Source organism: Somniosus microcephalus, chromosome 10 (assembly GCF_052327205.1).
Source record: "Somniosus microcephalus isolate GS21.2 chromosome 10, FLI_Smic_1.0, whole genome shotgun sequence".
Taxonomy (NCBI): domain Eukaryota; kingdom Metazoa; phylum Chordata; class Chondrichthyes; order Squaliformes; family Somniosidae; genus Somniosus; species Somniosus microcephalus.
The window spans coordinates 186,918,009-186,943,595 of NC_140996.1; the positions used below are offsets into that span (position 1 = coordinate 186,918,009).

At 46.0% G+C, this 25,587-nt stretch overlaps 1 protein-coding gene across 1 annotated transcript in view; it reads right to left on the reverse strand.

The window, feature by feature from the left end:
- LOC147111933 (NEDD4-binding protein 2-like 2) overlaps positions 1–25,587 on the reverse strand; it is a 55,652-nt gene that overhangs the window by 13,758 nt on the left and 16,307 nt on the right. The window contains exon 3 of the mRNA XM_085999334.1: positions 22,017–22,141. Coding sequence (XP_085855460.1) covers positions 22,017–22,141 — 125 coding nt within the window. The remainder of the gene's footprint in view (positions 1–22,016; positions 22,142–25,587) is intronic.

Genomic DNA, 25,587 nt, shown 5'->3' on the forward strand with positions numbered 1-25,587 from the left:
ATCAATTAGGTGGCAGATATTATTGACAGAATAGCAAAGGAAGGAAGGAAGGAAAGAAAGGAGGAAGAAAGAGTAACTAGTTGCAGATTCCTTTGTATCAGGGATGCAGGCCACAAATTTAAAAGTATATACACTCCCACGAAAAGCTGTTCAACCTTTCTCAGTGCCCAATAGCCTAAGCATTTTCAATGGGGTTACAGTAAGTTTTCCTGGAAACAAGCCACAGCTGAACCAGCAATGAGAAGAGAACTATGAAATGAAGTGACAATCATCTCTCTCCCAGCCAAATCCCTTGGGGCAGCAAATCAGCTGTTGCAGCACAGCAGCAACTGATTTTCTGCTCCAGTGGACAAACATTGTTTAACATGTACAGTACATACACTTAGCTACACCCCTGGTGGATAGGGGAAGCCACATCTAGCACTGCAGGCCACAATAATATATCAAATTACGATATTACAACTCACTTCCAAACTGACTGAATAAGAGGCCAGTGAGCAGGACTGCAACAGCTTGGCCCTTCCCTCAACAGTACCCATTCTGGCCCCCTTCACCAGTTGGCCCAACCCTTCACTGTACCTTCACCATGTCAATCATCAGCTTGGGGATCTCCATACTTCCCTGGTAGTTCTGGCTAATCTCTGCAATGATAAACCACAAATGATCGCCCCCCCCAATGTGATGCGCAAGACACACCGCAAACACAAAACCAGCCTGTCTTCCCCCTGATAACCCAATTGCGCCTAGTTTGTGAATCCTCTGACCAACAGAAAATAAACATCCCTCCACCCAGACCTGTATACGTGCAGACCTAGATGGGTGAAAGAGGCTGTTTGGTCACGTCTCGGAGGTGGAAATCACAAAGATCAATATCTCATCTTCAATTAACTATTCAAGCTTTAATCTAGGTCACAGCCCAATAATTCAGAGATCTCGAGATGGAAACAAGAACATAGATTACAAACACCTGCACAACTCTATATAGTCCTTCCCCACCACAGATGAGGCTGAAAGTGACCCAGATGCACCGAACAATAGCAGTAATGCTTTCATCCTGAGGGAAGGCTGTCCCTCCCTGAAAGCCTCTGCACATTTATCAGCTATATTACCAACCTGGCGTACCATGAGTTCCAGAAATATTTCCCTAGAGTTGATACAGAGCTTGCATGATATGGCTATTGGTATACTGGACCACCTCCTCCACAAGGTACCCCCTTCCAGCATCTGGTCAACCATTTCACCAAGCAAGACCTATAATGCAACCTCCAAAGACACAAGATTGACAGAAGAATCTAAAATACAACACTCAAACTACTGCACAGAACAGTACCACCACATGCTGAGAGACTGCTGCAGGCATGTTCTAACCATATTTGTCTCCACAATTAAATGAAACCAACAACCATGAACAAAAAAAAAAATCATAAACAGGCAGCAACAGCGACCTAAACAAGTCATTCATTCCAAATATATTTTTTGAAAACCTTTTCCATCACCATTTTGCTTTCTCCACTTATGTGAATATAAGAACATGAGAAATAACAGGAATAGGCCATACGACCTCTCGAGCCTGCTCCGCCATTCAATAAGATCATGGCTGATCAGCGACCTCAAATCCACTTTCCCGCCCGATCTCCGTATCCCTCGATTCCCCAGGAGTCCAAAAATCTCTCTCTCTCTCAGCCTTGAATATATTCAAAGACTCAGCATTCACAGCCCTCTGAGGCAGAGAATTCCAAAGATTCACAATCCTCCGAGTGAAGAAATGCCTCCTCATCTCAGTCTTAAATGGCCTACCCCTTATCCTGAAACTATGCCCCCTAGTTCTTGACACTCCAGCCAGGGGAAACCTCAGCATCTACCCTTTCAATCTCCTTCAGAATCTTGTACGTTTCAATGAGATCACCTCTCATTCTTCTAAACTCCAGAGAGTATAGGCCCATTCTACACAATCTCTCATCATAGGACAGTCCTCTCATCCCAGGAATCAATCTAGTGAACCTTCATTGCACCGTCTCCAAGGCAAGTATATCCTTCCTTAGATAAGGAAACCAAAACTGTGCACAGTACTCCAGGTGTGGTCTCACCAAGGCCCTGTACAATTGTTGCAAGACTTCCTTACTCTTATACTCCAGCCCCCTTGCAATAAAGGTCAACATGCCATTTGCCTTCCTTATTGCTTGCTGTACCTGCATGCTAGCTTTCTGTGTTTCTTGCACAAGGACACCCAGATCTCTCTGAACACCAACATTTGAAAGTTTCTCACCATTTAAAAAAATATTCTGTTTTTCTTTTCTTCCTCCCAGTGAATAACCTCACATTTCCCTACATTATACTCCATCTGCCACTTTACTGTCCACTCACTTAGTCTATCTATATCCCTTTGCAGACTCTGTGTTCTCCTCACAGCTTACTGTCCCACCAAGCTTTGTATCAGCAGCAAACTTGGATACATTACACTCGGTCCTCTCATCTAGGTCATTAATATAGAGGCCCCAACACTGATCCTTGCGGCACCCCACTAGTTACAGCCTGCCAACCTGAAAAAGATCCGTTTACCCCTACTCTGTTTCCTGTCTGTTAACCAATCCCCTATCCATGCTACTATATTACCCCCAACCCTGTGAGCTCTAATCTTGTGCAATAACCTTATATGTGGCATCTTATTGAATGCCTTTTGGAAATCCAAATATACTACATCCACTGGTTCCCTTTTATCTACCCTGCTAGTTACATCCTCAAAAAACTCTAATACATTTGTCAAACATGATTTCCCTTTCATAAAACCATGCTGACTCAGCCTAATCATGTTATGATTTTCTAAGTGCCCTGTTACCACTTCCTTAATGGTCAAAGAGGTACTTTCACTTGAAGTAAGGCTTGCAACATAATGAAGACAAAGTACAACATTTAATTTACCTATAAAATAGTATTTAACGTTTCAAATACGCGTTTAAGATAGTAAAAACATCCCAAGGCGCTTCACAGGAGCATTAACAGACAACATTTGATACCGAGTCACAATGAGATATTAGGACAGATGGCCAAAAGCATGATCAAAGAGTGACTTAAAGAAGGAGTGAGAGCTAGAGAGGCGGATAGGCTTAGGGAGGGAATTCTACAATGTAGGGCTTAGGCAGCTAAAGGCACGGCCACCAATGGTGGGGCTGGAATTGGAAGAGTGCAGATATTTTGAATGGTTGTAGGGCTGGAGGAGATACAGAGAGCGGGATGGATGAGGCCATGTTGGGATTTGAACACAAGGATGAGAATTTTTAAATCGAGGCGTTGATGGGCCGGGAGACATTGTAGGTCAGCGGTGATCAGTGAATGGGGCAGAGTTTTGGATGACCAAAAGTTGAATGAGGGTGGGGGGCCGGCCAGGTGAGCACTGGAATAGTCGAGTCTGGAGATAACAAAGGCAGGGATGAGGGTTTCAGCAGCAGATAAGCTGAGGCAGTGTGGAGATGGGCGATATTACAGACGCAAAAGTAGGCAGTCTTGGTGGTGGAGAGAATATGGTGTCAGCAGCTCAGCTCAGGGTCCAATAGGACAGCAAAGTTGCGAAAGTCCCATTCAGCCACAGACAGTGGCCAGGAAGGGGGATGGAGTTGGTAAGCTCGGGAACGGAGCCTTTGGCAGGGACCGAAGACAAGGGCCGGAATTTTCTTTACCTGGCCGGGTCGGGTGCGGGCGGTCAGTGTGGCGGGTTGGGACCCCGCTGTTCTTTTCAACGCGCTCCTCAGAGCGACTTTCCCTTAATGGCGCCTATTAAGGCAGGCCTGCGCGTTACCCGGCCCTATTAAAATGGTGTGTGTCTGATTATGTCATCGATGACTCATTTCCAGTCGAGATATTTAAACGAGCCTTGGCCACATTGCATTCGAGGGTTCTTATGGGTGTGTGAAGGCTGTACATTTGAGCTTTTGGGGCTTGCGCAGCCTTGCACACATAAATGCACAGCGGTTGCAGCCAGATTCTCAGATGACTCGCTGCATATGCTTGTGGAGGGAGGTTGTCTTCCCTTCTGATGGGCACAAGAGACTTCCCCATGAGACCAAAAGAGCCTGGCTGGAGATAGCAGAGGAGGTCAACAGCAGGGATGTTGTGAGGAGGACCTGGGTGCAGTGCCGGAAGCACTTCAATGATCTCATTAGATCAGGAAAGGTGAGTGCAAAGCCACATTCAACTTCATCCTGCTGTGCCTCTCATCACATCCCCATCACCCTGCCTTCCCAAGCCTACTCCTGCACATCAGTACTCACACCAACATACCTTGTACGTCCACCCATCCCTCTCGATCTACATATTCACATCCCATTTGACTAACCACCCCTCACATTTATCCTCATCCTAAAGGCACTCATACCAACTAACACCACACAAGGCTATATATAGAAAGGTCAGAGAAGTGAAAAAGAAAATAAGAGGGGCAAAGAGAGGGTATGAGAATAGAATGGCAGCCAACATAAAAGGTAATCCAAAAGTCTTCTATAGGCATTGTGGTAAACCACTTTTATCGTTCACTACCGTTACACTATGGTTATCACTATTATATCGTTACACTATGGTTATCACTGTTTACACTGTTGTATCACTACACGAGGTCGCCTCTTGTCACGCTGTTATACCTGGGCTGACCACTGCTGACTCCGCCCATAGCTCCGCCTACTTGCCCAGGTATAAAGGTGGTCGACTGGCTGGTATTCCTCCTTGTTGGATCCGATCACCCACGAGGGTGGGCTCTGTTATTTAGCCAATAAAAACCTATAGTTACTTTCTTAACTCGTCGCTTTTCATTGGATGAATTGATAGGTATATCAGGCATATAAATAGTAAAAGGGTACTAAGAGGAGGGGTGGGGCCAATTAGGAACCAAAAAGGAAACATATGCACGGAGGCAGAGGATATGACTGAGGTACTAAACGAGTACTTTGCAGCTGTCTTCACCAAGGAAGAGGATGCTGCCACAGATATAGTGCAGGTGGTGGTAGTGGAGATACTTGATAGAATAAAAATTGATAAAGGAGGAGGAAATAGAAAGGCTGGCTGTACTTAAAGTAAATAAATCACCAGGAGCGAACGGGATGCATCCTAGGATGCTGAGGGAATTGAGGGGGGAAATCACAGAGGTACTGGCCATAATATTCCAATCCTCCTTAGATACGGGGTGGTGCCACAGGAGTGGAGAATGGCAAACGTTACACCATTGTTCAAAAAAGGGTGTAAAGGTAAACCCAGCAACTACAGGCCAGTCAGTTTGACCTCGATAGTGTGGAAGCTTTTAGGAACAGTAATCAGGGACAACATTAACAGTCACTTGGATAGGTGTAGATTAATTAAGGAAAGCCAGCATGGATTTGTTAAAGGAAAATAGTGTTTAACTAACTTGATTGAGTTCTTTGATGAGGTAAGAGAGAGGGTTGATGAGGGCAATGCGGTTGACGTGGTGTACATGGATTTCCAAAAGGCGTTCGACAAAGTGCCACATAATAGGCTTGTCAGCAAAGTTGAAGCTCATGGAATAAAAGGGACAGTGGCAGCGTGGATACAGAATTGATGAAGGTACGAGAAACAGAGAGTAGCGGTGAGCTGTTGTTTTACAGACTAGAGGAAGGCGTGTGTTCCCCAGGAGTCGGTTCTAGGACCACTGCTTTTCTTGATATATATTAATGACTTGGAGGTGGGTGTGCAGGACACAATTTCAAAATTTGCAAATGACACAAAACTTGGAAGTATAGTGAAAAGTGAGGAGGAGAGTGATTGACCTCAAGAAGACATAGACAGGCTGGTGAAATGGTCGGACACTTGGCAGATGAAATTTAACGCAGAAAAGTGTGAAGTAATACATTTTGGTAGAAAGAATGAGGAGAGGACATATAAACTTAATGGTACAATTCTGAAGGGGGAACAGAGAGACCTGGGGGCATGTGCGCACAAATCGATGAATGTGGCAGGGCAGGTTCAGCAAGCAATTAAAAAGGCTTACGGGATCCTGGGCTTCATGAATAGAGGTACAGAGTACAAAAGTGTGGAAATTATGATGAACCTGTATAAAACACTTGTCCAGCCCCAACTGGAGTACAGTGTCCAATTCTGGGCACCACACTTTAGGAAGGATGTGAAGGCCTTAGAGAGTGCAGAAAAGATTTACGAGAATGATTCCAGGAATGAGGGACTTCCGTTGACAGACTGAGAAGCTGGGGTTGTTCTACTTGGAGCAGAGAAGATTGAGGGGAGATTTGATAGAGCTGTTCAAAATCATGAGGGTTCTGGACAGAGTAGATAGAGGGAAACTGTACCCATTAGTGGTCGAGAACCAGAGGACACAGATTTAAGGTGATTGGCAAAAGAACCAAAGGTGGTTAAGGTCTGGAATGCACTGCCTGAAAGGGTGGTGGAGGCAGATTCAATCACAGCTTTCAAAAGGGAATTGGATAAGTATCTTTGCAGGGCTACAGGGAAAGGGGGGGCAGTGGGACTAGCTGATGTGCTCTTGCAGAGAGCCAGCACAGGCTCAATGGGCCAAATGGCCCTCTTCCGTGCTGTAACCATTCTATCATTCTATGATTCTAAGGAGGCCATTTGGCATTGGCACCACACTCCCTCATAATCACCCTCTGCAGATGTAACCCATCCATTCCTTACACTCATTCCATCACACTCACTCAAACTTCTCTTTCCCTCCTTGCAGGAGAAAAGAGCCCACAATAAGAGGGAGAGGGAGAACACCGGAGGTGGCCCTCCTTCATTGGCCACGTTGACTCCAGCAGAGGAGGTCACCCTGGAAGTCTCAGGAGTTGCAGAGCAGCTGGCGGTGGGAGACAGAGAGAGGGCGACATCTCAGCAACCTGGTGACAGAATTGTATCTCATACAGCCACATGGCATACAGCAGCCAATGAATGTTCATCATTTGTATAATGGTATCAGTATCCATTCTTGATGTGACATTTTAAAATCATCTCTTTATTCTGCCACAGGTCCATCAAGAGCCCCCCTGCCCCGCCACACTGTCCAGGCGGAAGAGGAAAACGCGACTCAGAGGAGCTTGCAGCCTCTGAGGGTGCACTGTCACCAGACATAAGAGCACCCAACATCAGCGCAGATACGCACATCTCCGAGTCCTACGCGAGATAGAGTAGTGGTGTCACCAGTCACAAGTGAGCAAGAGCAGATGTTGGAGACAGGAACAGCAGTGGAGACTCCTCGCCAGAGGGCGCAAGATGCTCCCAGCTCTGCTTAGCTGCATGCAGATGCTGATCCTCGGGGGCCATCGAGAAATAGGGCAATCCTGGAGGTGCAGGAGCCTCCGACAGGTTTTGCGGCCTCAATGTCTGCAAATGTGCAGAGAATGGAGGAGTCCATCTCCAAAATGAGCACCACTGTGTTGCAGGCGATGGCGACTGTAGGCTCCTCCATGGAAAGGATGGCCAGCTGCATGGAGCAGCTAATGTGCCACTCACATGAGCACATGCTATCTTTGGAGAGTAAATGGCAAAGGCTCATAGATCTCCTCTCTTGGAGGGATGTCAACATACACTTGGGTCCTCATGGCCCCACTACCGTGCAGCAAGGCGCTGAAGAGGGAGTGCAGGTGGCCCATGAGAGGGAACATGGAAGTGGGGGCCCCTCTCAAAGCACGCACACTTCTCCCCCATTGCCTCCCCCTCAGTCAGAGCCCCAGATGCATCCTCGGATCTCCTGGGCTGAGTCTGCTCCTGCACAGTCGCAGGAGGAGCAGACTTTGGCGGCGTCATCAGAAGCTCCAATACCCAGAGGATGTCGCCAAAAGTGTTTATGCAGTCGCAGCAGGGGAGTGAGCAGGCTGCCTCTACCTCTGCTGAAGCCACAGGGGTTGCAACTCGCAGAAGCACGTGCAAAAGAAAGATGACACAGAAGTAGATGCAGAAGGGTAAGCACATGGGTGTTTAAAGAACTGTTTCTGTTAAGGTTCCGTTTCTCTTGTCACATACAAAACAATTTATTTTCACCACTTTCCGGTTATGCCCAATTTTGTCAGCTACTTTGGAAGTGGCTTCGTGAGTTGAAGTGGGTGGTGAGACATAACGCAATGGGGATCAGTGTGAAAGAAATTCAGGGTCATTGTAGGGATGCTTAATGGTATTGTTGTTTGGGGAGGGGGGGCGGGCGAGGTTACCTGGTGCAAAATGTGGCAACCATATGGGTGTAATGCATGAAATTAAATAAATCTGGCCATGATGAGACCATCCCTGGCAGCAATGTGCTCGGGTGCAAGTGGCAACTGAACTTCCGGTTCCTTCTACTCCTCCTCCTCCTCTGAAGAGGTTGAGTGCTCAGAGCCTTGATCCTTGTGCAGCGCTAATCCTCGCTACAGGGCTATGTTGTGCAGCGCACAGCAGACGACGACGATTCACAGAATCACACAGAAACCCCACAGTGCAGATAGAGGCCATTTCGGCCCATCGAGCCTGCACCGACACATATCCCACCCGATCCCCGTAACCCCTACACCAACACATATCCCACCCTATCCCTGTAACCCCACGTATTTAATCCCCCTAACACTAAGGGTCAATTTATCATAGCCAATCAACCTAACCCGCACATCTTTGGACTGTGGGAGGAAACCGGAGCACCCGGAGAAAACCCACGCAAACACGGGGAGAATGTGCAAACTCCACACAGACAGTCGCCCAAGGCCGGATTCGAACCCGGGTCTCTGGCGCTGTGAGGCAACAGTGCTAACCACTATGCCACCGTGCTGCCGATTCTGGAGACCCTGGCTGGTGCGTACTGAAGGGCTCCTCCAGATCGGTCATGGCATTTGACGCGCATTTTCAACATGCCTACTGTTTGCTCTATGACACATCTGGTGGACATGTGGCTTTCATTACATCTCTCCTCAGCCTCAGTACTTGGCCTCCTCAAGGGAGTCATGAGCCACGTCTTCAGTGGATGGCCCTCGTCTCCAAGCAGCCAGACAGAAAGTGTGTTTGGAGGTGCAAAGAACTGAGGGAGGGTGGACTGGCACAGGTCGAAAGATTCATAATAACTGCCAGCAATTTGGCACACACATGCATGATTATCTTCCTTTGGTTGCAGACGAGCTGCACATTGAGGGAGTGGAAGCCCTTGTGGTTCACAAACTCTCCTGGGTTATGATGGGGTGCTCTGATGGGCACATGTTTGCAGTCGATGATGCCCTGCACCCGTGGGAAGCCAGCCAGAGCGGCAAAGCCCAGCGCCCGCTCAGTAACACTGGCGTCATCAGTGGTAAAGTTGATGTAATTGGCTGACTTGTCAAACAGGGCCTCGGAGACTGTGTGATGCATCTGTGGGCGGCTGACTGAGAGATGCCGCAAATGTCTGCTGCAGATCTCTGGAAGGAGCCGGAGACAAAGACGTTGAGGGCGCTGGTAAGGCGTGTCCACCAGGTCCTCTGGGCTGGAGGCCTTGCTCCAGCAAGGTGCAAATGTCTGCGACCACCTGGTGCAATAGCCTGAGCCTCCTTTGGCGCTGCTGCTCAGTCACGTTGAGGAAGCTCATCCTCTGCCTGCATACCCTGTGTTGGGGGCATTGCCTCCGGCGCGGTGCAACCCTGCGCTCATGCCCCCTGCCCTGTGGAGCATCAGGTCATTGAGAAGGCTGGTGATGGTGTTGTTACTGCTGCTGCTGGTATGCCTGCTGCTGCTGGTTGTGTTGGGGCTCATCCTGGTCAGAGGTAAAACTGGGTATCGTCAGCGTACATGTGGAATGTGATGTTGTGCTTTCGGATGTTGTCGTCGAGGGGCAGCATGTAGATGAGGAGGCCAAGGACAGGTCCTTAAGAACTCCAGAGGTAACAGTGCAGGAGCGGGAAGATAAACTATGGCAGACGATTCTCTGGCCACAACTGAATAGATAGGAATGGAACCAGGCGAGGGCAGTCGCACCCAGCTAGACAACGGAGGAGATAATGTTGGATGATGTGGTCAACCGTATCAAAGGCTGTAAAAAGGTCGAGAGGTATGAGGAGGGATAGTTCACCACGGTCACAATCACATGAAATGTCATTTGTGACTTTGATTAGGACCATTTCAGTGCTATGACAGGGGCGGAAACCTCATTGGAGGGATTCAAATATGGATTTGTGAGGCAACAGCACAGAACTTGAGGGGAAAGGGAGGTTGGAGATGGGGCAGTTGTTTGCAAGGACAGAAGGGTCAAGGGCAATGTTCCCTGAAAGCTGCGTTTTGTTCTGCGCGGCCTGTTTCTTTTAATGCGCACCCCTTTAAATTTCTGCGCATGCGCGGTATTTACAATGTAATAGCCCGTGAGCAGCCTGCGCGGGACCTTAGAGGGAACATTGGTCAAGGGTGCATCTTTTGAGAAGGGGTGGATGACGGTAGATTTGAAAGGTGTTATGTATTGTGTGTTCTCCTCCCACCTGTGGTGGCGCTATCACAGGAGATAAATGGTTGGGTGTTCTCTGTTAAGTTTAGCTCTCTTTGTTCGGAACTTGCCAGAACTTCCTTTCCTTCCAATAAAGCACTTCATGTTTGAATCTCTGAGTTCTGAGTCCTAAATTGTCTAGGTAGAAAGGTACCGACACAACAAGCGGCACAGAGGAGCGAATGAATCTGCGTACGTTACGGGTGCAGTGAGTAAACAGAAAATTTAATTTGATACGTGAGATGGCTACTATATTAGGAAACATCGGTGATTTTGATGAAAATGTGGAGCAATGGAGCGCATATACAGAACGTTTTGACTATTTTGTATTGGCGAATGCGGTGGCAAATGAAAAGGTCGTGCCTACCTTTTTGAGTGTAATCGGGCCGAAGACATTCAATTTACTTCGCAGCCTCGTGCAACCAGATAAGCCAGGAACTAAAACATATAAGCAACTAGTGGAAATTCTTGGAGCACATTTTTCACCAAAACCTCTGGTTATGGCTGAGAGATTTAGATTTTATAAACGGAGTCAAGAGGAGGGGGAATCAGTGACGATGTTTATTGCTGCTTCAAAAAGGTTGTCGGAACACTGCCAGTTCAAGGAGGTGCTGAATGACACCATTAGAGACAGACTTGTGTGTGGTCTGCAAAATGCAGCCACACAGAAGCGCCTTCTTACTAAGGACAACCTTACTCTTGAAAAGGCCATTGAAGTTAGTGTCTCCATGGAGATGGTGGAAAAGGAGGCTCACCAGTTGAGTTCAACAGGGAGAGTTCACAAGGTGTCGTCTGAGCCTAAAGGTGCGCGGAACGGCACATGTTACCGTTGTGGGAAAACGGGCCATCACGCTAATGACTGCTGGTGTACGGAGCTGGAATGCCAAAATTGTGGCAAAAAGGGTCACATTGAACGCGCCTGTAGAGGTAAAAAAAGAACAGACAGAGCTGGGAAGCATGGAAACAAAATGTCTGTATTTGGACAAGAGAGGAAAAAGAGTGTTCATTCAGTGCAGTATGATGGAACAAGCAAAACAGAGGGGAGCGACACCTCTGAGGAGGAAGAGATGCACATACTGACGGTTGCAGGTGGTTCAAATGGCTACTGGGTGTCACCACTGGTGGAGGGACAATCAGTGCATATGGAGGTGGACACAGGCGCGGCTGTGTCCCTTGTTTCAGACACTGCCTGCAACAAAATGCTAAAGCATCTTACCCTTCAGCCAACAAACATTGTGCTAAAGACGTATACCGGTGAACCTGTGGCCATGAGAGGCGTCATTGAGGTGACAGTTAAATTGAACGGACAGACTGCAAAACTGCCACTATATATGTGGTAAAGGGAAATTACCCATCGCTACTGGGATGTGCGTGGCTAGAGAAAATCACGCTGGACTGGCCTGCAGTCCGCATGATGTCAAAAGGGGAGTCAGGTCTGACTGCAGTGTTAAACAAACATGCAGAGCTCTTCAATGGGGAACTTGGGAGCATGAAAAAGATCAGCGTGAGACTGGACATTAAACCTGACAGCAAGCCGAAGTTTCACAAAGCAATTAGGCCAAAAGTTGAGGCTAACTTGGAGGCCTCAGTCGAGAATGGAGTCCTGGAGCCTGTGAGCGTGAGCAAATGGGCCACACCCATGTTCCTGTCCTGAAAAAGGATGGATCTGTTCGAATCTGCGGGGATTTTAACGTGACTATTAACCCGGTGCTGTCTGCGGAACAGTACCCTCTTCCCCTCATTGATGATCTTTTTACGGGCCTGGCCGGAGGGCAAAAGTTCAGCAAAATAGACTTATGCCAGGCTTATCTACAAATGCATGTCGATGACAAATCAAAGGAGCTGCTGACAATTGTGACACACAAGGGGCTATACAGGTACTGCCGCCTTCCGTTTGGAATTACGTCGGCCCCTGCTCTATTCCAAAGGGCAATGGATCAGATTTTGAGTGGACTGCCAGGAGTCCAGTGCTACCTGGACGACATCCTGGTCACTGGGACAAATGAGGATCATCTTCTGAACTTGGATGCGACACTACAACGACTGAAAGAGTACGGACTCAGAGTTCGTAAAGACAAATGTGAATTCTTTCAGTCTTCAGTTGAGTACCTGGGGCATGTGATTGACACTACTGGCCTGCATAAGGCGCTGTCAAAGGTCAAGGCGATCGTGGAGGCCCCAGCACCCCAGAATGTGAGCCAGTTACGTTCATTTCTGGGGCTACTTAACTACCATGGGAAGTTTATTCCAGACTTAGCAACATTGCTGAAGCCGTTACATCAGTTGCTATGTCAAGGCAAAACATGGAAATGGACTGAACTGTGCAACGAAGCTTTCGCCCAAGCAAAGAAAGCATTGCTGAAATCGGAGGTCCTGACACACTTCGACCCAAAGCTACCCGTGCAGCTAGCATGTGATGCATCACCATATGGTGTGGGAGCAGTCATATCCCACATCATGCCTTCGGGTGAAGAGAAACCTATCGCCTTCGCATCACGCACCTTCAACAAGGCCGAGAGTAACTATGCGCAGATTGAGCGCGAGGCCTTGGGAATCGTTTTTGGAATTTGAAAATTTCATCAGTACCTTTTTGGGAGAAGGTTCACACTCCTGACAGACCACCGTCCATTGACTTCAATCTTCGGGCCCCACACCGGAATTCCATCTCTCGCTGCAAGCAGGATGCAAAGGTGGGCTTTACTGTTGTCAGGACACACAAACGACATCAAATATCGCAAATCAGACTTGCACGGCAACGCAGACGGTCTCTCGAGGCTACCCTTGCCTGTTACTCCACCAGAGCTTTGTCAGATAGACATCTTCTACTTTAGACAAGTGGAGGGAGCACCTGTCACTGCAGTTCAGGTGCGAAGGTACACCCGCAACAATCCAGTCCTGTCTGAGGTAATGGACGATGTCATTCGAAGGAGAGCTATAGGAGATTCTCCTCGTTGGAAACCTTACGTTTCAAAAAGGAGCTCTCCGTCCAGGCAGGTTGTCTTCTTTGGGGACGCCGTGTCATCATTCCGCCACCTCTGAGGGAACCTATACTGCAACAACTTCATACAGGCCACAGTGGGATGGTTCGGATGAAGGAAATGGCAAGAAGCTACTTCTGGTGGCCAGGTCTCGATGGGAATATTGAGGAGAAAGCCAAAACATGTTCCCCATGTCAAAGGGTCCGGAATGTTCCACAGCTGGCAACCCTACACCCCTGGGATTGGCCTGCAGAAGTGTGGCAGCGAGTACATGTGGACTTCGCCGGTCCTTTCGAAGAGAGGATGTTTATGGTGGTTGTGGACGCTCGTAGCAAGTGGCCGGAGGTCACTGTGATGAGGTCTACCACGGCAGAGAAAACAACTGAGAAACTTGGTGAGATGTTCAGCCGTTATGGCTCACCGGAACAACTCGTAAGTGACAACGGTCCACAATTTGTATCACAGGAGTTTGCAACCTTCCTGCATGTGAATGGTGTCCAACACATCAGGTCTGCGCCCTATCATCCCTCTACTAACGGCCAGGCAGAAAGGTTTGTGCAAACTTTGAAGCACGCCTTGAAGGCATTGCAAGGTCAGGGCTCAATCCACCAACGTCTGAACAGCTTCCTGTTGTCCTACAGGAACGAGCCGCATGCCACAACCAAAACTTCCCCCGCTTCGCTCATGATGAAGAGGCAGTTGCGGACAAGTTTTGACTTACTCAAACCTCCAAGGGCAGAACAGGTTGTCCATTGTCAACAACAAGCTCAAGTTGAAAAGAGAGAGGAAAGAGCCAAGGAGAGACGGTTTCACCCTGGAGAGCACGTCCTAGCTCGAAACTACAACACTGTACCGAAATGGGTTCCTGCTACGGTGATCGCGCAGACGGGCCCTGTGTCTTACACGGTTGAGACAGCTGAGGACGTCGTCTGGAGAATACACACAGATCAACTGTTGCTAGGAGCAGAGACAGCCACAGAGGCTCCAACGGCTGGTTGGCCTGAACTGTTTCCGGATGATACCGCAAACCAGCATCCTTTGCCACAGTGCTCTTCTCCAACACAGGAAGTCAAAGAGACTGTTCCACCTGTGCAAACTCCTGACTTTCGACTGACACAGGCACCGTCTCCATCTAGGCCTGTGTCAATGCCTACTGCTGTGGAAGCCAGCGATGACCGCCGGTATCCTGTCAGAGAGCGGCGGCCTCCAAGATGCTTGGATCTGTTGGCTAAGTGACTTACCCACAAGACTGGGGCAGAATAAACCCCAGGGTAAAGTCAGGGTTTGAGGCAGTCTACCTCTACCCTAGGTTCGTTGAGTGCATTGAAAGTAACTTACCTGTTGAGGAATAATGTGGACCTTCCATTTAAGAGGGGAGGCAATGTTATGTATTGTGTGTTCTCCTCCCACCTGTGGTGGCGCTGTCACAGGAGATAAATGGTTGGGTGTTCTCTGTTAAGTTTAGCTCTCTTTGTTCGGAACTTTCCAAAACTTCCTTTCCTTCCAATAAAGCACTTCATGTTTGAATCTCTGAGTTCTGAGTCCAAAATTGTGTCTAGGTAGAAAGGTACCGACACAACAAAAGGGAGGGAGACAGTACCGGAGGAGAGGGAACAGTTAACAATATCAGCTAACATGGGAGCCAGGAAGGGAAGTTGGGTGGTCAGAACCCCAAACCAAATTTTCATAATTCTGTGTAAACAACTTCCCAACATCAGTCCTAAATTTTCCTTTCACTAGTTTAAACATGTAACCCCTGTCCTACTTGCACTTTTAAACAAAGCACTGTTCTAGATCTCGTGAGGTCCTCTCTCAATCAGTTCTCCTGAGGTTGAACAACCCAAAGTTCTTTCAATCTCTCTTTGTACCTCTGATCTCTGATGCTAAAAATCAATCTTCTCTGCACAACTCCAAGTTGTGTACATCTTTTCATATCTTGGTGACCAAAACCAGATATAACACTCAAGGTGCAGACCAAGAGAAGTATACAATTTTAACATAGCATTCTCCAATTTGTACATTATTAAATTTGGCAGCAAAGTTCTGCATTCTATTTACTCTGCTGATTCTGCTCCAGAGTGAGTGAACACAGTAAGATGTCTACAGACATCTAGACCACTTTCAACTTCACCCATAGCTATTTCAATCCATTTATAGTGCATCCATCAATCCCATAATTGTTCCAATATGCAATATCTTGCCCTCAATTACATTAAATTTCACCTGCTACTATTCTGCCCATTTAGATTTTATTTAGCTCATCTATTAAGTTGCCTCATCAGGACCACACAGGGCTCTGGGGTGAGCCAGGCAATAGGATTCTCCCACAAAGCATGAAGCCTCACAACTCTGACAGTTGCAGGAATTATGCAGCTTTCCTTTTCTTCTTCCAGCCCTCCCCCAGGCTCCGTCTCCTGCTGTTGACTACCTGTCAGACATTAAGTCTAGGATGAAACAAAAAGAATTCAACTAAAAATAAACAGGCCACAAGACATGCTGTTGACATACCAGAAACTGTACACCTCAGATACCTATTCCATCTAACATACCAGCTGCTCAATCAAATGCAACCCAACAGTACGCAGCCTCGCCCCTTTCTACAACATCCATTTCATAACCCAGACTGCTTACTGCCACCATTAACCATGCCTATTAATCCCTCTATCTCACCCCAATCAATGCCAATATCCTCATCTACATCTTTGAGCGCAAGGCAAGACTACCACAATAATTTCATGGATTCCCCCACCCTAATAGAAACCAAAAGGATGTAAAATTCTGCTGTGCAAAGTCTCAAACACCCAGCACCATTGCCCGTGTCAATTTCTGCTGGCTGCCTGTCCCCAGTCTACGAACTTCAATATCCTCATCTTCTCAATTCTCCATCTACCACACACCACCCCATTTCTCTCTGGACTGGTGTGCATTATCCCCACCCTCCTCCACTCCATCAATGGGGGCAGAACCTTTAGACAGTAGAATTCTCTTCCAAAATCCTTCAATTGCTACATCTGCACTCAATCTTTTTTTTTTATATAACCCTCCTTTCTGTCAGTTTGGCTAATGTCTCTCACATTTTCTGCTTGATGCCCACTATGGTCACTGCAAAGTACAGGAAACTCTTTTTTATCCGGCACCTAAATTAACCGGAAATCTCTGTTAACCGGCAAAATTCAGGAATAGGTTCAGGTAAGTTTTACTTCATATTAGTAGCCTGTTCCTGGATCTGTGGCCGGGTTCCTGCACCTGTTGCTAAGCAACAAGGAAGCCTGGATTTGTTGCTGTGTACGCAGCTCTCCTACCTTTTTACTGTACCTCTCTGTAATCCGGACTTTTTGATAAACCGGCACCACGCCAGTCCCGGATAAAAAAAAAAGTTTCCTGTACTACACAACATTTCACGACATGCACAGCACTATGTACATATTGTTCTGATGAAAGGTCATCGAACTGAAACGTTAACTTGGTTTCTCTCTCCACAAATGCTGCCTGACCTGTTGAGTATTTCCAAAAATTTCTATTTTTATTTCAGATTTCCAGCATCTGCAGTATTTTGCTTAAGTATATATTGTTCTTGGATCCTACCACCCTAATAAAACCCAAATATTCCAGAACTCTGCAGTCTATTTCCTATTCTGTAAAATATCTCAAACACCCACTCTCTGTGGTTCCTTTCTTCTTATGGCGAATCCTAAATAAATTTTACAGGCTGCTATATCCAAGTTTAAACAAAAGGCTCTAGAAGCATGGTCATCATGACACCTGAAGTAGTGAAGGCAGTGTTGCACACAGTATTGTGTTGAAGTTAGAGATGTAACAGACTTTAAGCAGGTGCAGAGGCAGAGAAAGGGGGGCACCAACAGGGATATAACTGATAGATCCTGCTCGGCTGATCTGGAATTCCTCATGGTAAGGTGCAGACCCTTCTACCTGCCTCGGGAATTCACGAATGTTATCATCACTGCGGTCTACATCCCACCACACGCTAATGCCAAACTAGCACTGAAGGACCTCTACGGGGCCATCAGCGAACAACAAACTGCGCACCCAGACGGAGCTTTTATCGTCGCGGTGGACTTCAATCACATAAACCTAAAAACTGTACTACCAAAATTCCACCAGAATGTTTCCTGCCCCACAAGAGGAGAACACACTGGATCAAGTCTACACGAGTGTTGTAGACGCTTATAAGGCCATTCCCTGCCCCCACCTTGGGAAGTCTGACCACCTCTCCCTGTTTCTAGCCCCGGCATACAAACCGCTCATCAAAAGAGTGAGAACATCAGTTAGATCAGTGAAAGTATGGCCAGAGGGGGCAGTCTCGGAGCTTCAGGATTGCTTCGAACGCACTGATTGGGGCATGTTTGCCCATAATGACATCGAGGAATACGCATCCACAGTGCTATTCTACATTAACAGTTACGTCGAGGTCGTCACGACCCATAAAAATATCAGGACATACCCCAACCAGAAACCCTGGATGAACGGAGAGGTCCGCTCGCTGTTGAAAGCACGCGACGCAGCATTTAAATCTGGCGACGCGGCGGCTTACAGTGCAGCTAGGACCAACCTAAAAAAGGGTATCAGGACTGCCAAAAGGAAACAGACACTGCGGATAGAGGATCGTTTCCACAACAACTCGGACCCCCGGTGCATGTGGCAAGGCATCCAGTCCATCACTGACTACAAGAGCAAAAACACCAGCCCCCCGGTTAGCGATGCCTCCCTTCCGGAGGAGCTTAACAACTTCTACGCTCGCTTCGATAGGGACAACAGGGAGCCGGCTACCAAAGCCTTACCACCCCCGGAAGACCAGGTGCTCACTCTGTCGACCTCCGACGTAAGGGGTGTTCTACGCAGAGTGAACACACGAAAGGCTGCTGGACCGGATAGCATCCCTGGACGGGTACTCAAGGAATGTGCTGATCAGCTGGCTGATGTCTTCACCGCCATCTTCAATCTGTCATTGGCCCAGGCAGTAGTCCCTACATGCTTCAAGACCGCTACCATTATTCCTGTGCCAAAACAAACGGCTGTGACATGCCTGAACGACTATCGACCTGTTGCAATCACACCCATCGTAATGAAGTGTTTCGAGAGACTGGTCCTGGCTCACATCAAAGCCAGTGTTCCTGCCTCCCTTGACCAACACCAGTTTGCCTATCGGGCAAACAGATCAACGGAGGATGCAATCACAACTGCTCTACACTCGGCACTGAATCACCTAGATGGTAAGGAGACCTACATCAGAATGTTGTTTATAGACTACAGCTCAGCATTCAACACCATCGTCCCCAACAAGCTGGCCACCAAACTCCAAACTCTTGGCCTGAACACTTCCCTCTGCAACTGGACCCTGGACTTCCTAACAAACAGACCCCAGTCTGTCAAATTAGGCAACCACACCTCCCCCCCCCGACCCTGAACACGGGGGCCCCACAAGGATGTGTGCTGAGCCCCCTCCTCTACTCCCTCTTCACCCACGACTGTGTGGCTGTTAATGGTTCCAACACCATCATCAAGTTTGCAGATGACACCACGGTAGTAGGCCAGATCACCAACAACGATGAGTCAGCCTACAGGGAGGAGGTCCAGCATCTCGTGAGTGGTGCGCCGACAACAACCTGGCCCTTAACACCAAGAAAACAAAGGAAATAATCGTGGACTTCAGGAAGTCCAAAGGCGGAAGTCACACCCCCATCCACATCAATGGGGCGGAGGTGGAAAGGGTGGCCAGCTTTAAGTTCCTCGGAGTCCACATCACGGAAGAACTCTCCTGGTCCCTCAACACCTCCTCTCTGGTGAAGAAGGCCCAGCAGCGCCTATATTTCTTGAGGAGGCTGAAGGGATGTAATCTGTCACCCCTGATCCTCTCTAACTTCTACCGCTGCACTATAGAGAGCATCCTGACAAACTGTATCACGGTATGGTACGGCAGCTGTAGCTCCCATGACCGGAAAGCCCTGCAGCGGGTAGTCAAAACTGCCCAACGCATTACCGGCACCCGGCTACCGACCATAGAACATATATATCAGAAACGCTGCCTACGGAGGGCACGGTCCATCATCAAAGACCCTACCCACCCCAGCCACACAGTCTGTTCGTCCTCCTACCATCTGGAAGACGCTACAGATGCATTCGCACCTGTACGACCAGATTTAGGAACAGCTTCTTTCCCAGGGCTGTCATCCTACTGAACTCCACAAATAAACACTAAAGCCTGCACATCTGCCGATGCACTTTATTATGGTCATATTTATGCTAATATATATGTACAAATGTATGTTGAAATGTTTAAGTGTCCTAATCCAAAATGTACACTCTCGGGAGCCGCAAGCCTACATTTCGTTGTACTGCATTTGTGCACTAACAATGACAATAAAAGTTGATTTGATTTGATTTGATTTGATTTGAGGAGGAAAGAACAAAAGGGAAGGTCTGTGATCGGGTGGAAAGCAGGAGTGATTGACAGGCAGGAGTGATTGAATGACAAAAGGAATGATAGTATAGAGCAAAAGGAGATGGTAATGGGACAAGTAAAGAAACAAAAGATGAGTCTAGAAGAAGTGTAAATGGGAATAGCAGAAACATCAACAGCTGCCATGTGAAAAAATAGGGACAGAGGTTATGGTCTGAAATTGTCAAACTCCATGTTAAGTCCAGAAGGCTGTAAAGGGCCTAATCGAAAGAGGTGCTGCTGCTCCTCGAGCTTACGTCGAGCTTCATTGGAACAGTGTTTCTTTACTTGTCCCATCTCTAACTGTTTCCAGATCTGACGAAAGGTCATTGACCTGAAATGTTAACTCTGTTTCTCTCTCCAGATGCTGCCTGACCTGCTGAGTATCTCCAGCATTTTGTTTCTATTTCAGATTTCCAGCATCTGCAGTATTTTGATTTTGTCTTGTGTTGAAACTCACCAGACAAAATTATTCAATGATCAAGCATAGTCTAAATAAATTAAGATTACTATGATTTACACTGGAATAAGAGCTGGAGGAATTACATAATGACTGGTGTCATATTAGCTGGGGAAGAGCCTGAGCAGAAATAGGAGTTGTATTAAACGCAGCACTGACTGTGTACAGTACAGAAACACAGCACTATGCACAGTACAGAAACGCAGCACTGACTGTACAGTACAGAAACGCAGCACTGACTGTACAGTACAGAAACGCAGCACTGACTGTGTACAGTACAGAAACGCAGCACTATGTACAGTACAGAAACGCAGCACTGACTATGTACAGTACAGAAACACAGCACTATGTACAGTACAGAAACGCAGCACTGACTATGTACAGTACAGAAACGCAGCACTGACTATGTACAGTACAGAAACGCAGCACTATGTACAGTACAGAAATGCAGCACTGACTATGTACAGTACAGAAACGCAGCACTATGTACAGTACAGAAACGCAGCACTATGTACAGTACAGAAACGCAGCACTATGTACAGTACAGAAACGCAGCACTGACTATGTACAGTACAGAAACGCAGCACTGACTATGTACAGTACAGAAACGCAGCACTGACTATGTACAGTACAGTAGCAAACAACAAACCAAACAGAATGCCGTATCAAGAGAGAATAAATCTTAGACTGACTGCTATGCTCAACTGTATAGTCAAGTCAAACTGCAATTTTAAGAATGTCCAGTTCTGGTCACCAAGGCACAAAGTAAGGCAGATTCCCAGTACCAGAGGATAGAGTTATGAGAAAGGGTTAGAGAAACTCAAGATTCTTTAGTATTGGAAAGAGATGAATGAGCAAGAATCTTACACAGGGAGATAAGATAATAAATGGAATGAAAAAGGTTATTATCTATTTCAAGTTAAACAATGACTGTAGGACAAGGGGGCAGAGATACAAACTGATAAAAGTCAAATTCAGGACTGATGTCAGAAAACAATTCTTCATGCAAAGAGCTACCAACACCTGGATATCAAACTGCTATATCCCGCTCCTTTTGTCTCCGTGACTCATAGTTCAAATGACAAACTACATCTACAAGTTTGTCACTGTGATGAGCGCCTGAGTTAGTGCTGTAAGCTACAAAATTCATCTCACCAAAAAGTCTCAAATCTGAACTCAAGCAGCTTTAACATAAAAGCAGCTCAAAAATGGCTCAACAAAAAGTCTATACTTAACTTGCAAATCAATACAGTATATCTTAAAGCTTTATGGTACATGAAGACAGGATCAACAATTCAAACTTTTTTCAAAATTAAAAGGGAACACATCTTAGAATCTAAAATTATAGAAAGAATGCATTTATTCACGAATGAACCTTAGACTTTTCAATTATACCTCAATGGAAGTTTAAAGGTTACTTCTCAATCCACTGATAAATGATAGGAACTTAACATTCTAACATCTTTTGTTTTATGACCTAGTTTTCATTTTACAAATTTTAAAGGAAAAGGCATACTGCTACTTAGAACACATTAATGTCACCACGCTCCTTTTTTCCATTCCCATAGCTATTCCATAAATAAACCATGAAGGCTTGTCCTTTGTTATTCATTGACTAGTTTTAGCTTCCGTACACATTTATTACAAAAATTAAGAGAGACAGTGTCCAGACTGGTATCAAACGAAACACTATTTATTAATTCATACCTCTGTTCTGATTCCACTCATGAGCTTCCCCAAGGAAATTGGGGTCAAACCAGTAAACTCCAGTCTGACAGAAATAATCATCTGTGCTTAACACCACACCATCAGGGCTCTGAGCTAACAGCAACCTGCAGACAGAAATACTCAAGAATGATTACACATGAATCTGGATTATATTTGGAAAAATCAAATCATATCGCAAATTAGTAAGTAATCAACCTATCAGGAAAGAGATTTTAAAAATAGGCTCATCTATTGCAACAGAGATTCATTATAAATGTATTTACGTTACTTCAAAATACAACGGTAAAAATTATGCGTTAATATAGTTAAGAGTAATGGATGCAATTATTAGCATTACCTCATGATGCAGAACTTGTTCCCCAAATTTCTTAATTTATCCAGCAACAATTTTTTCCCCTTTTCAAGTGATTTTTTTAAATTAAAAAACTAAATCTAGCATAAGGTATTGGTTACAAAATGTAAATGTCATCTTTTTCATCTGTTGTCTTGCTAGGTGTCAAGCATCAGTATAGCGTTGCTCATTACCAGTAATCATAATTACATTTTCCTTGAACATTATCTCCAGGTTTTCCCTGATGTTAATATAAAATACCCAAGCTAACAGCAAGCCAACACAGAACCGTGTTTGGTTTCTGGTGATACTATTCGACAGTAAGAATGGCAACACCAAGTTCGAGTCTGATTTGAAAATACAATTGGTCCACCTGTGGATTAGCACAGGGATACTTTTTAGTTTAGCTATTCTAAGACCAATGATATTAAAAAGAGTAACAATCCTCTCTCAATCTGAAGGAGACACACAATTCGGAATTACTGCAATAGCCTTAGTAAAAAGAAATTAATTTTGCTCAAATACACAAACGCATCCATCTCCCAGTGTGTTGCTCATAAGTCAGAAGCCACACTGTTTTATGAGGGGGAAGAGTGTTATACCATGTCATGCACAATGTATTGTCCTACTGCCAAGGTGAAGCAACTGCCCTTTAAGGAACAGAGATACCGGCCATTTACAGTTCAATTGTTTGGTATGGGAACTTTGCAGATTGGAATGTGCTAATCAATTCTAGACCAGAGGTGTAGGTCAGAAGCATCCAACATGTTAACACTGTTGTATTTATAACAAACAGCAGTGTCAGGAGCAGACCATGGGTATTGCTGGACATAGCATTTGTAATGTAATAATAGCAGATCTTGCTCATACTAAGTTGGAGAGTATACAAGAGTGGGGAGGTGAACCTCATCTAGCACAACTGGCACCAAGTAGAACATTTAGCTCTAACGAGCAAAATGGTAATCAAAACCTGTGTTTACTTCAATAGTTTTCAAGATCAATTCATTGAAAAAGATAAGTTAGAAGTAAAGACACTGGTTCTTTCTATGTCAGTCTGTTTGGTCAGCCGTCTATGACTTACGCTATTTCTTTCGGCTAAAAAAGTAACAGGTAATGAACAATTCACAGAAAAAAGCATCTGCAGCTAGCGTTCCACCAATTTCAAAAAAGTCAAAAACTCTAATACACCACGAGGAGATAAAACCTTCCAGTTATGTCAGCTTACCCCTTGCCATGACAAAATTCTATTGGTGCATGATGAGAAATTTTAAACTTCTCAGACTATTCCATCTCCTTGAAGCCAACAGCATGATAGGTGTTGGTCAAATGCCAACTTCAAACCCAAGGTTTTGAGCAAAGCTGAAACCTTCACATAAAAACATTAATGAAGTTACTTAATCACTTAAAAGACAACTTTACATATAAAATCAAGTTCTTGTGAAAAAGTGATTTTAATGCTTTTACTGGGTTAGGAACCATATTACAGGAAACTTTCAATTAACCAGCCACTAAATAACCGGAACGCTCTATCCACCGGCAAAATTCAGGAGTCGGTTCATAACTTATTTTACTTTTAGTTACTTTTTTTTACTCATTTGTGGCTGTGCAAGCATGTAGCTGAAGCTGTTGCTAAGCTACAGAGACGCTTGCAAGTTGTGCCGATTGTTTTGAAGCGTACAGGGTTTGTTCATGCCATGATCGTATTGAATGGCAGAGCAGGCTCGAGGGGCCGATTGGCCGACTCCTGCTCCTATTTCTTATGTTCTTATGTTGCTTTAGACGGAGCTCTGAGCTCCGTATCTTTTAACTATAGCGTTTGGTTATCAGGCATTGTTGATGGACCGGCACCAGGTCGGTCCCGTTCGTGCCGGATACCAGAAAGTTTCCTGTAGCACACACTTACCACACTGATGGCAAAAAAAGTTCAAAACTGATCTGATTTAGTTTGCCTTCTTTTTTCACTGGTGTCTTCCCCAAGCTGGTCGTTCAGGATTTGATATTCCACTCCACCCCAAGTCCTTAGTGGCAGCTTTCTAGCCACCTTCTTTGCTTTTGATCAATAAGTTCTCTATCTCCTAAGTTCCAATATGCTGCGACTTTACTTGGAACCAATTGGGAAATGTGGCACCCAAGTGCTCTGCTGAAATTATGATGGCCACACGACTACAATTGTGTATATATTTATTAAACACAATTAAAAATAGAATGGTGAATGTCAACAGCTCAATTAAACATTTTAAAGATATTGTAAAAAAATTCATGAAAGCACAAGCATAGAAAGTTACAGCACGGAAGGAGGCCATTTCGGTCCATCGTGTCCGTGCCGGCCAACAAAGAGCTATCCAGCCGAATCCCACTTCCCAGCTCTTGGTCCGTAGCCCTGCAGGTTAGAGCATCCCAAGTGCACATCCAAGTACTTTTTAAATGTGGTTAGGGTTCCTGCCTCTACCACCCTTTCAGGCAGTGAGTTCCAGACCCCCACAACCCTCTGGGTGAAGAAATTTCCCCTCAAATCCCCTCTAAACCTTCCACCAATTACTTTAAATCTGTGCCCCCTGGTTTTTGACCCCTCTGCTTAGGGAAATAGGTCCTTTCTATCCACTCCATCTAGGCCCCTCATAATTTTATACACTTCAATAAGGTCTCCCCTCAGCCTCCTCTGTTCCAAAGAAAACAGATCCAGCCTATCCAGTCTTTCCTCAGCTAAGATTCTCTACTTCCAGCAACATCCTTGTAAATCTCCTCTGTACCCTCTCTGGTGCAATCACATCTTTCCTGTAATGTGGTGACCAGAACTGCACGCAGTACTCTCGCTGAAGCCTAACTAGTATTTTATACAGTTGAAGCATAACCCCCCCCTGCTCTTGCATTCTATGCCACGGATAATAAAGGCAAGCATTCCGTATGCCTTCTTAACCACCTTATCTACCTGGCCTGCTACCTTCAGGGATCTGTGGACATGCACTCCAAGGTCCCTTTGTTTCTCTACACTACTCAGTGTCCTACCATTTAATGTGTATTCCCTTTCCCTGTTAGCCCTCCCCAAATGCATTACCTCACACTTCTCCGGATTGAATTCCATTTGCCACTGTTCTGCCCACCTGACCAATTTATTGATATCTTCCTGCAGTCTACAGCTTTCTTCTTCAGTATCAACCACACAGCCGAGTTTAGTATCACCTGCAAACTTCTTAATCATACCCCCTATATTCAACAAAA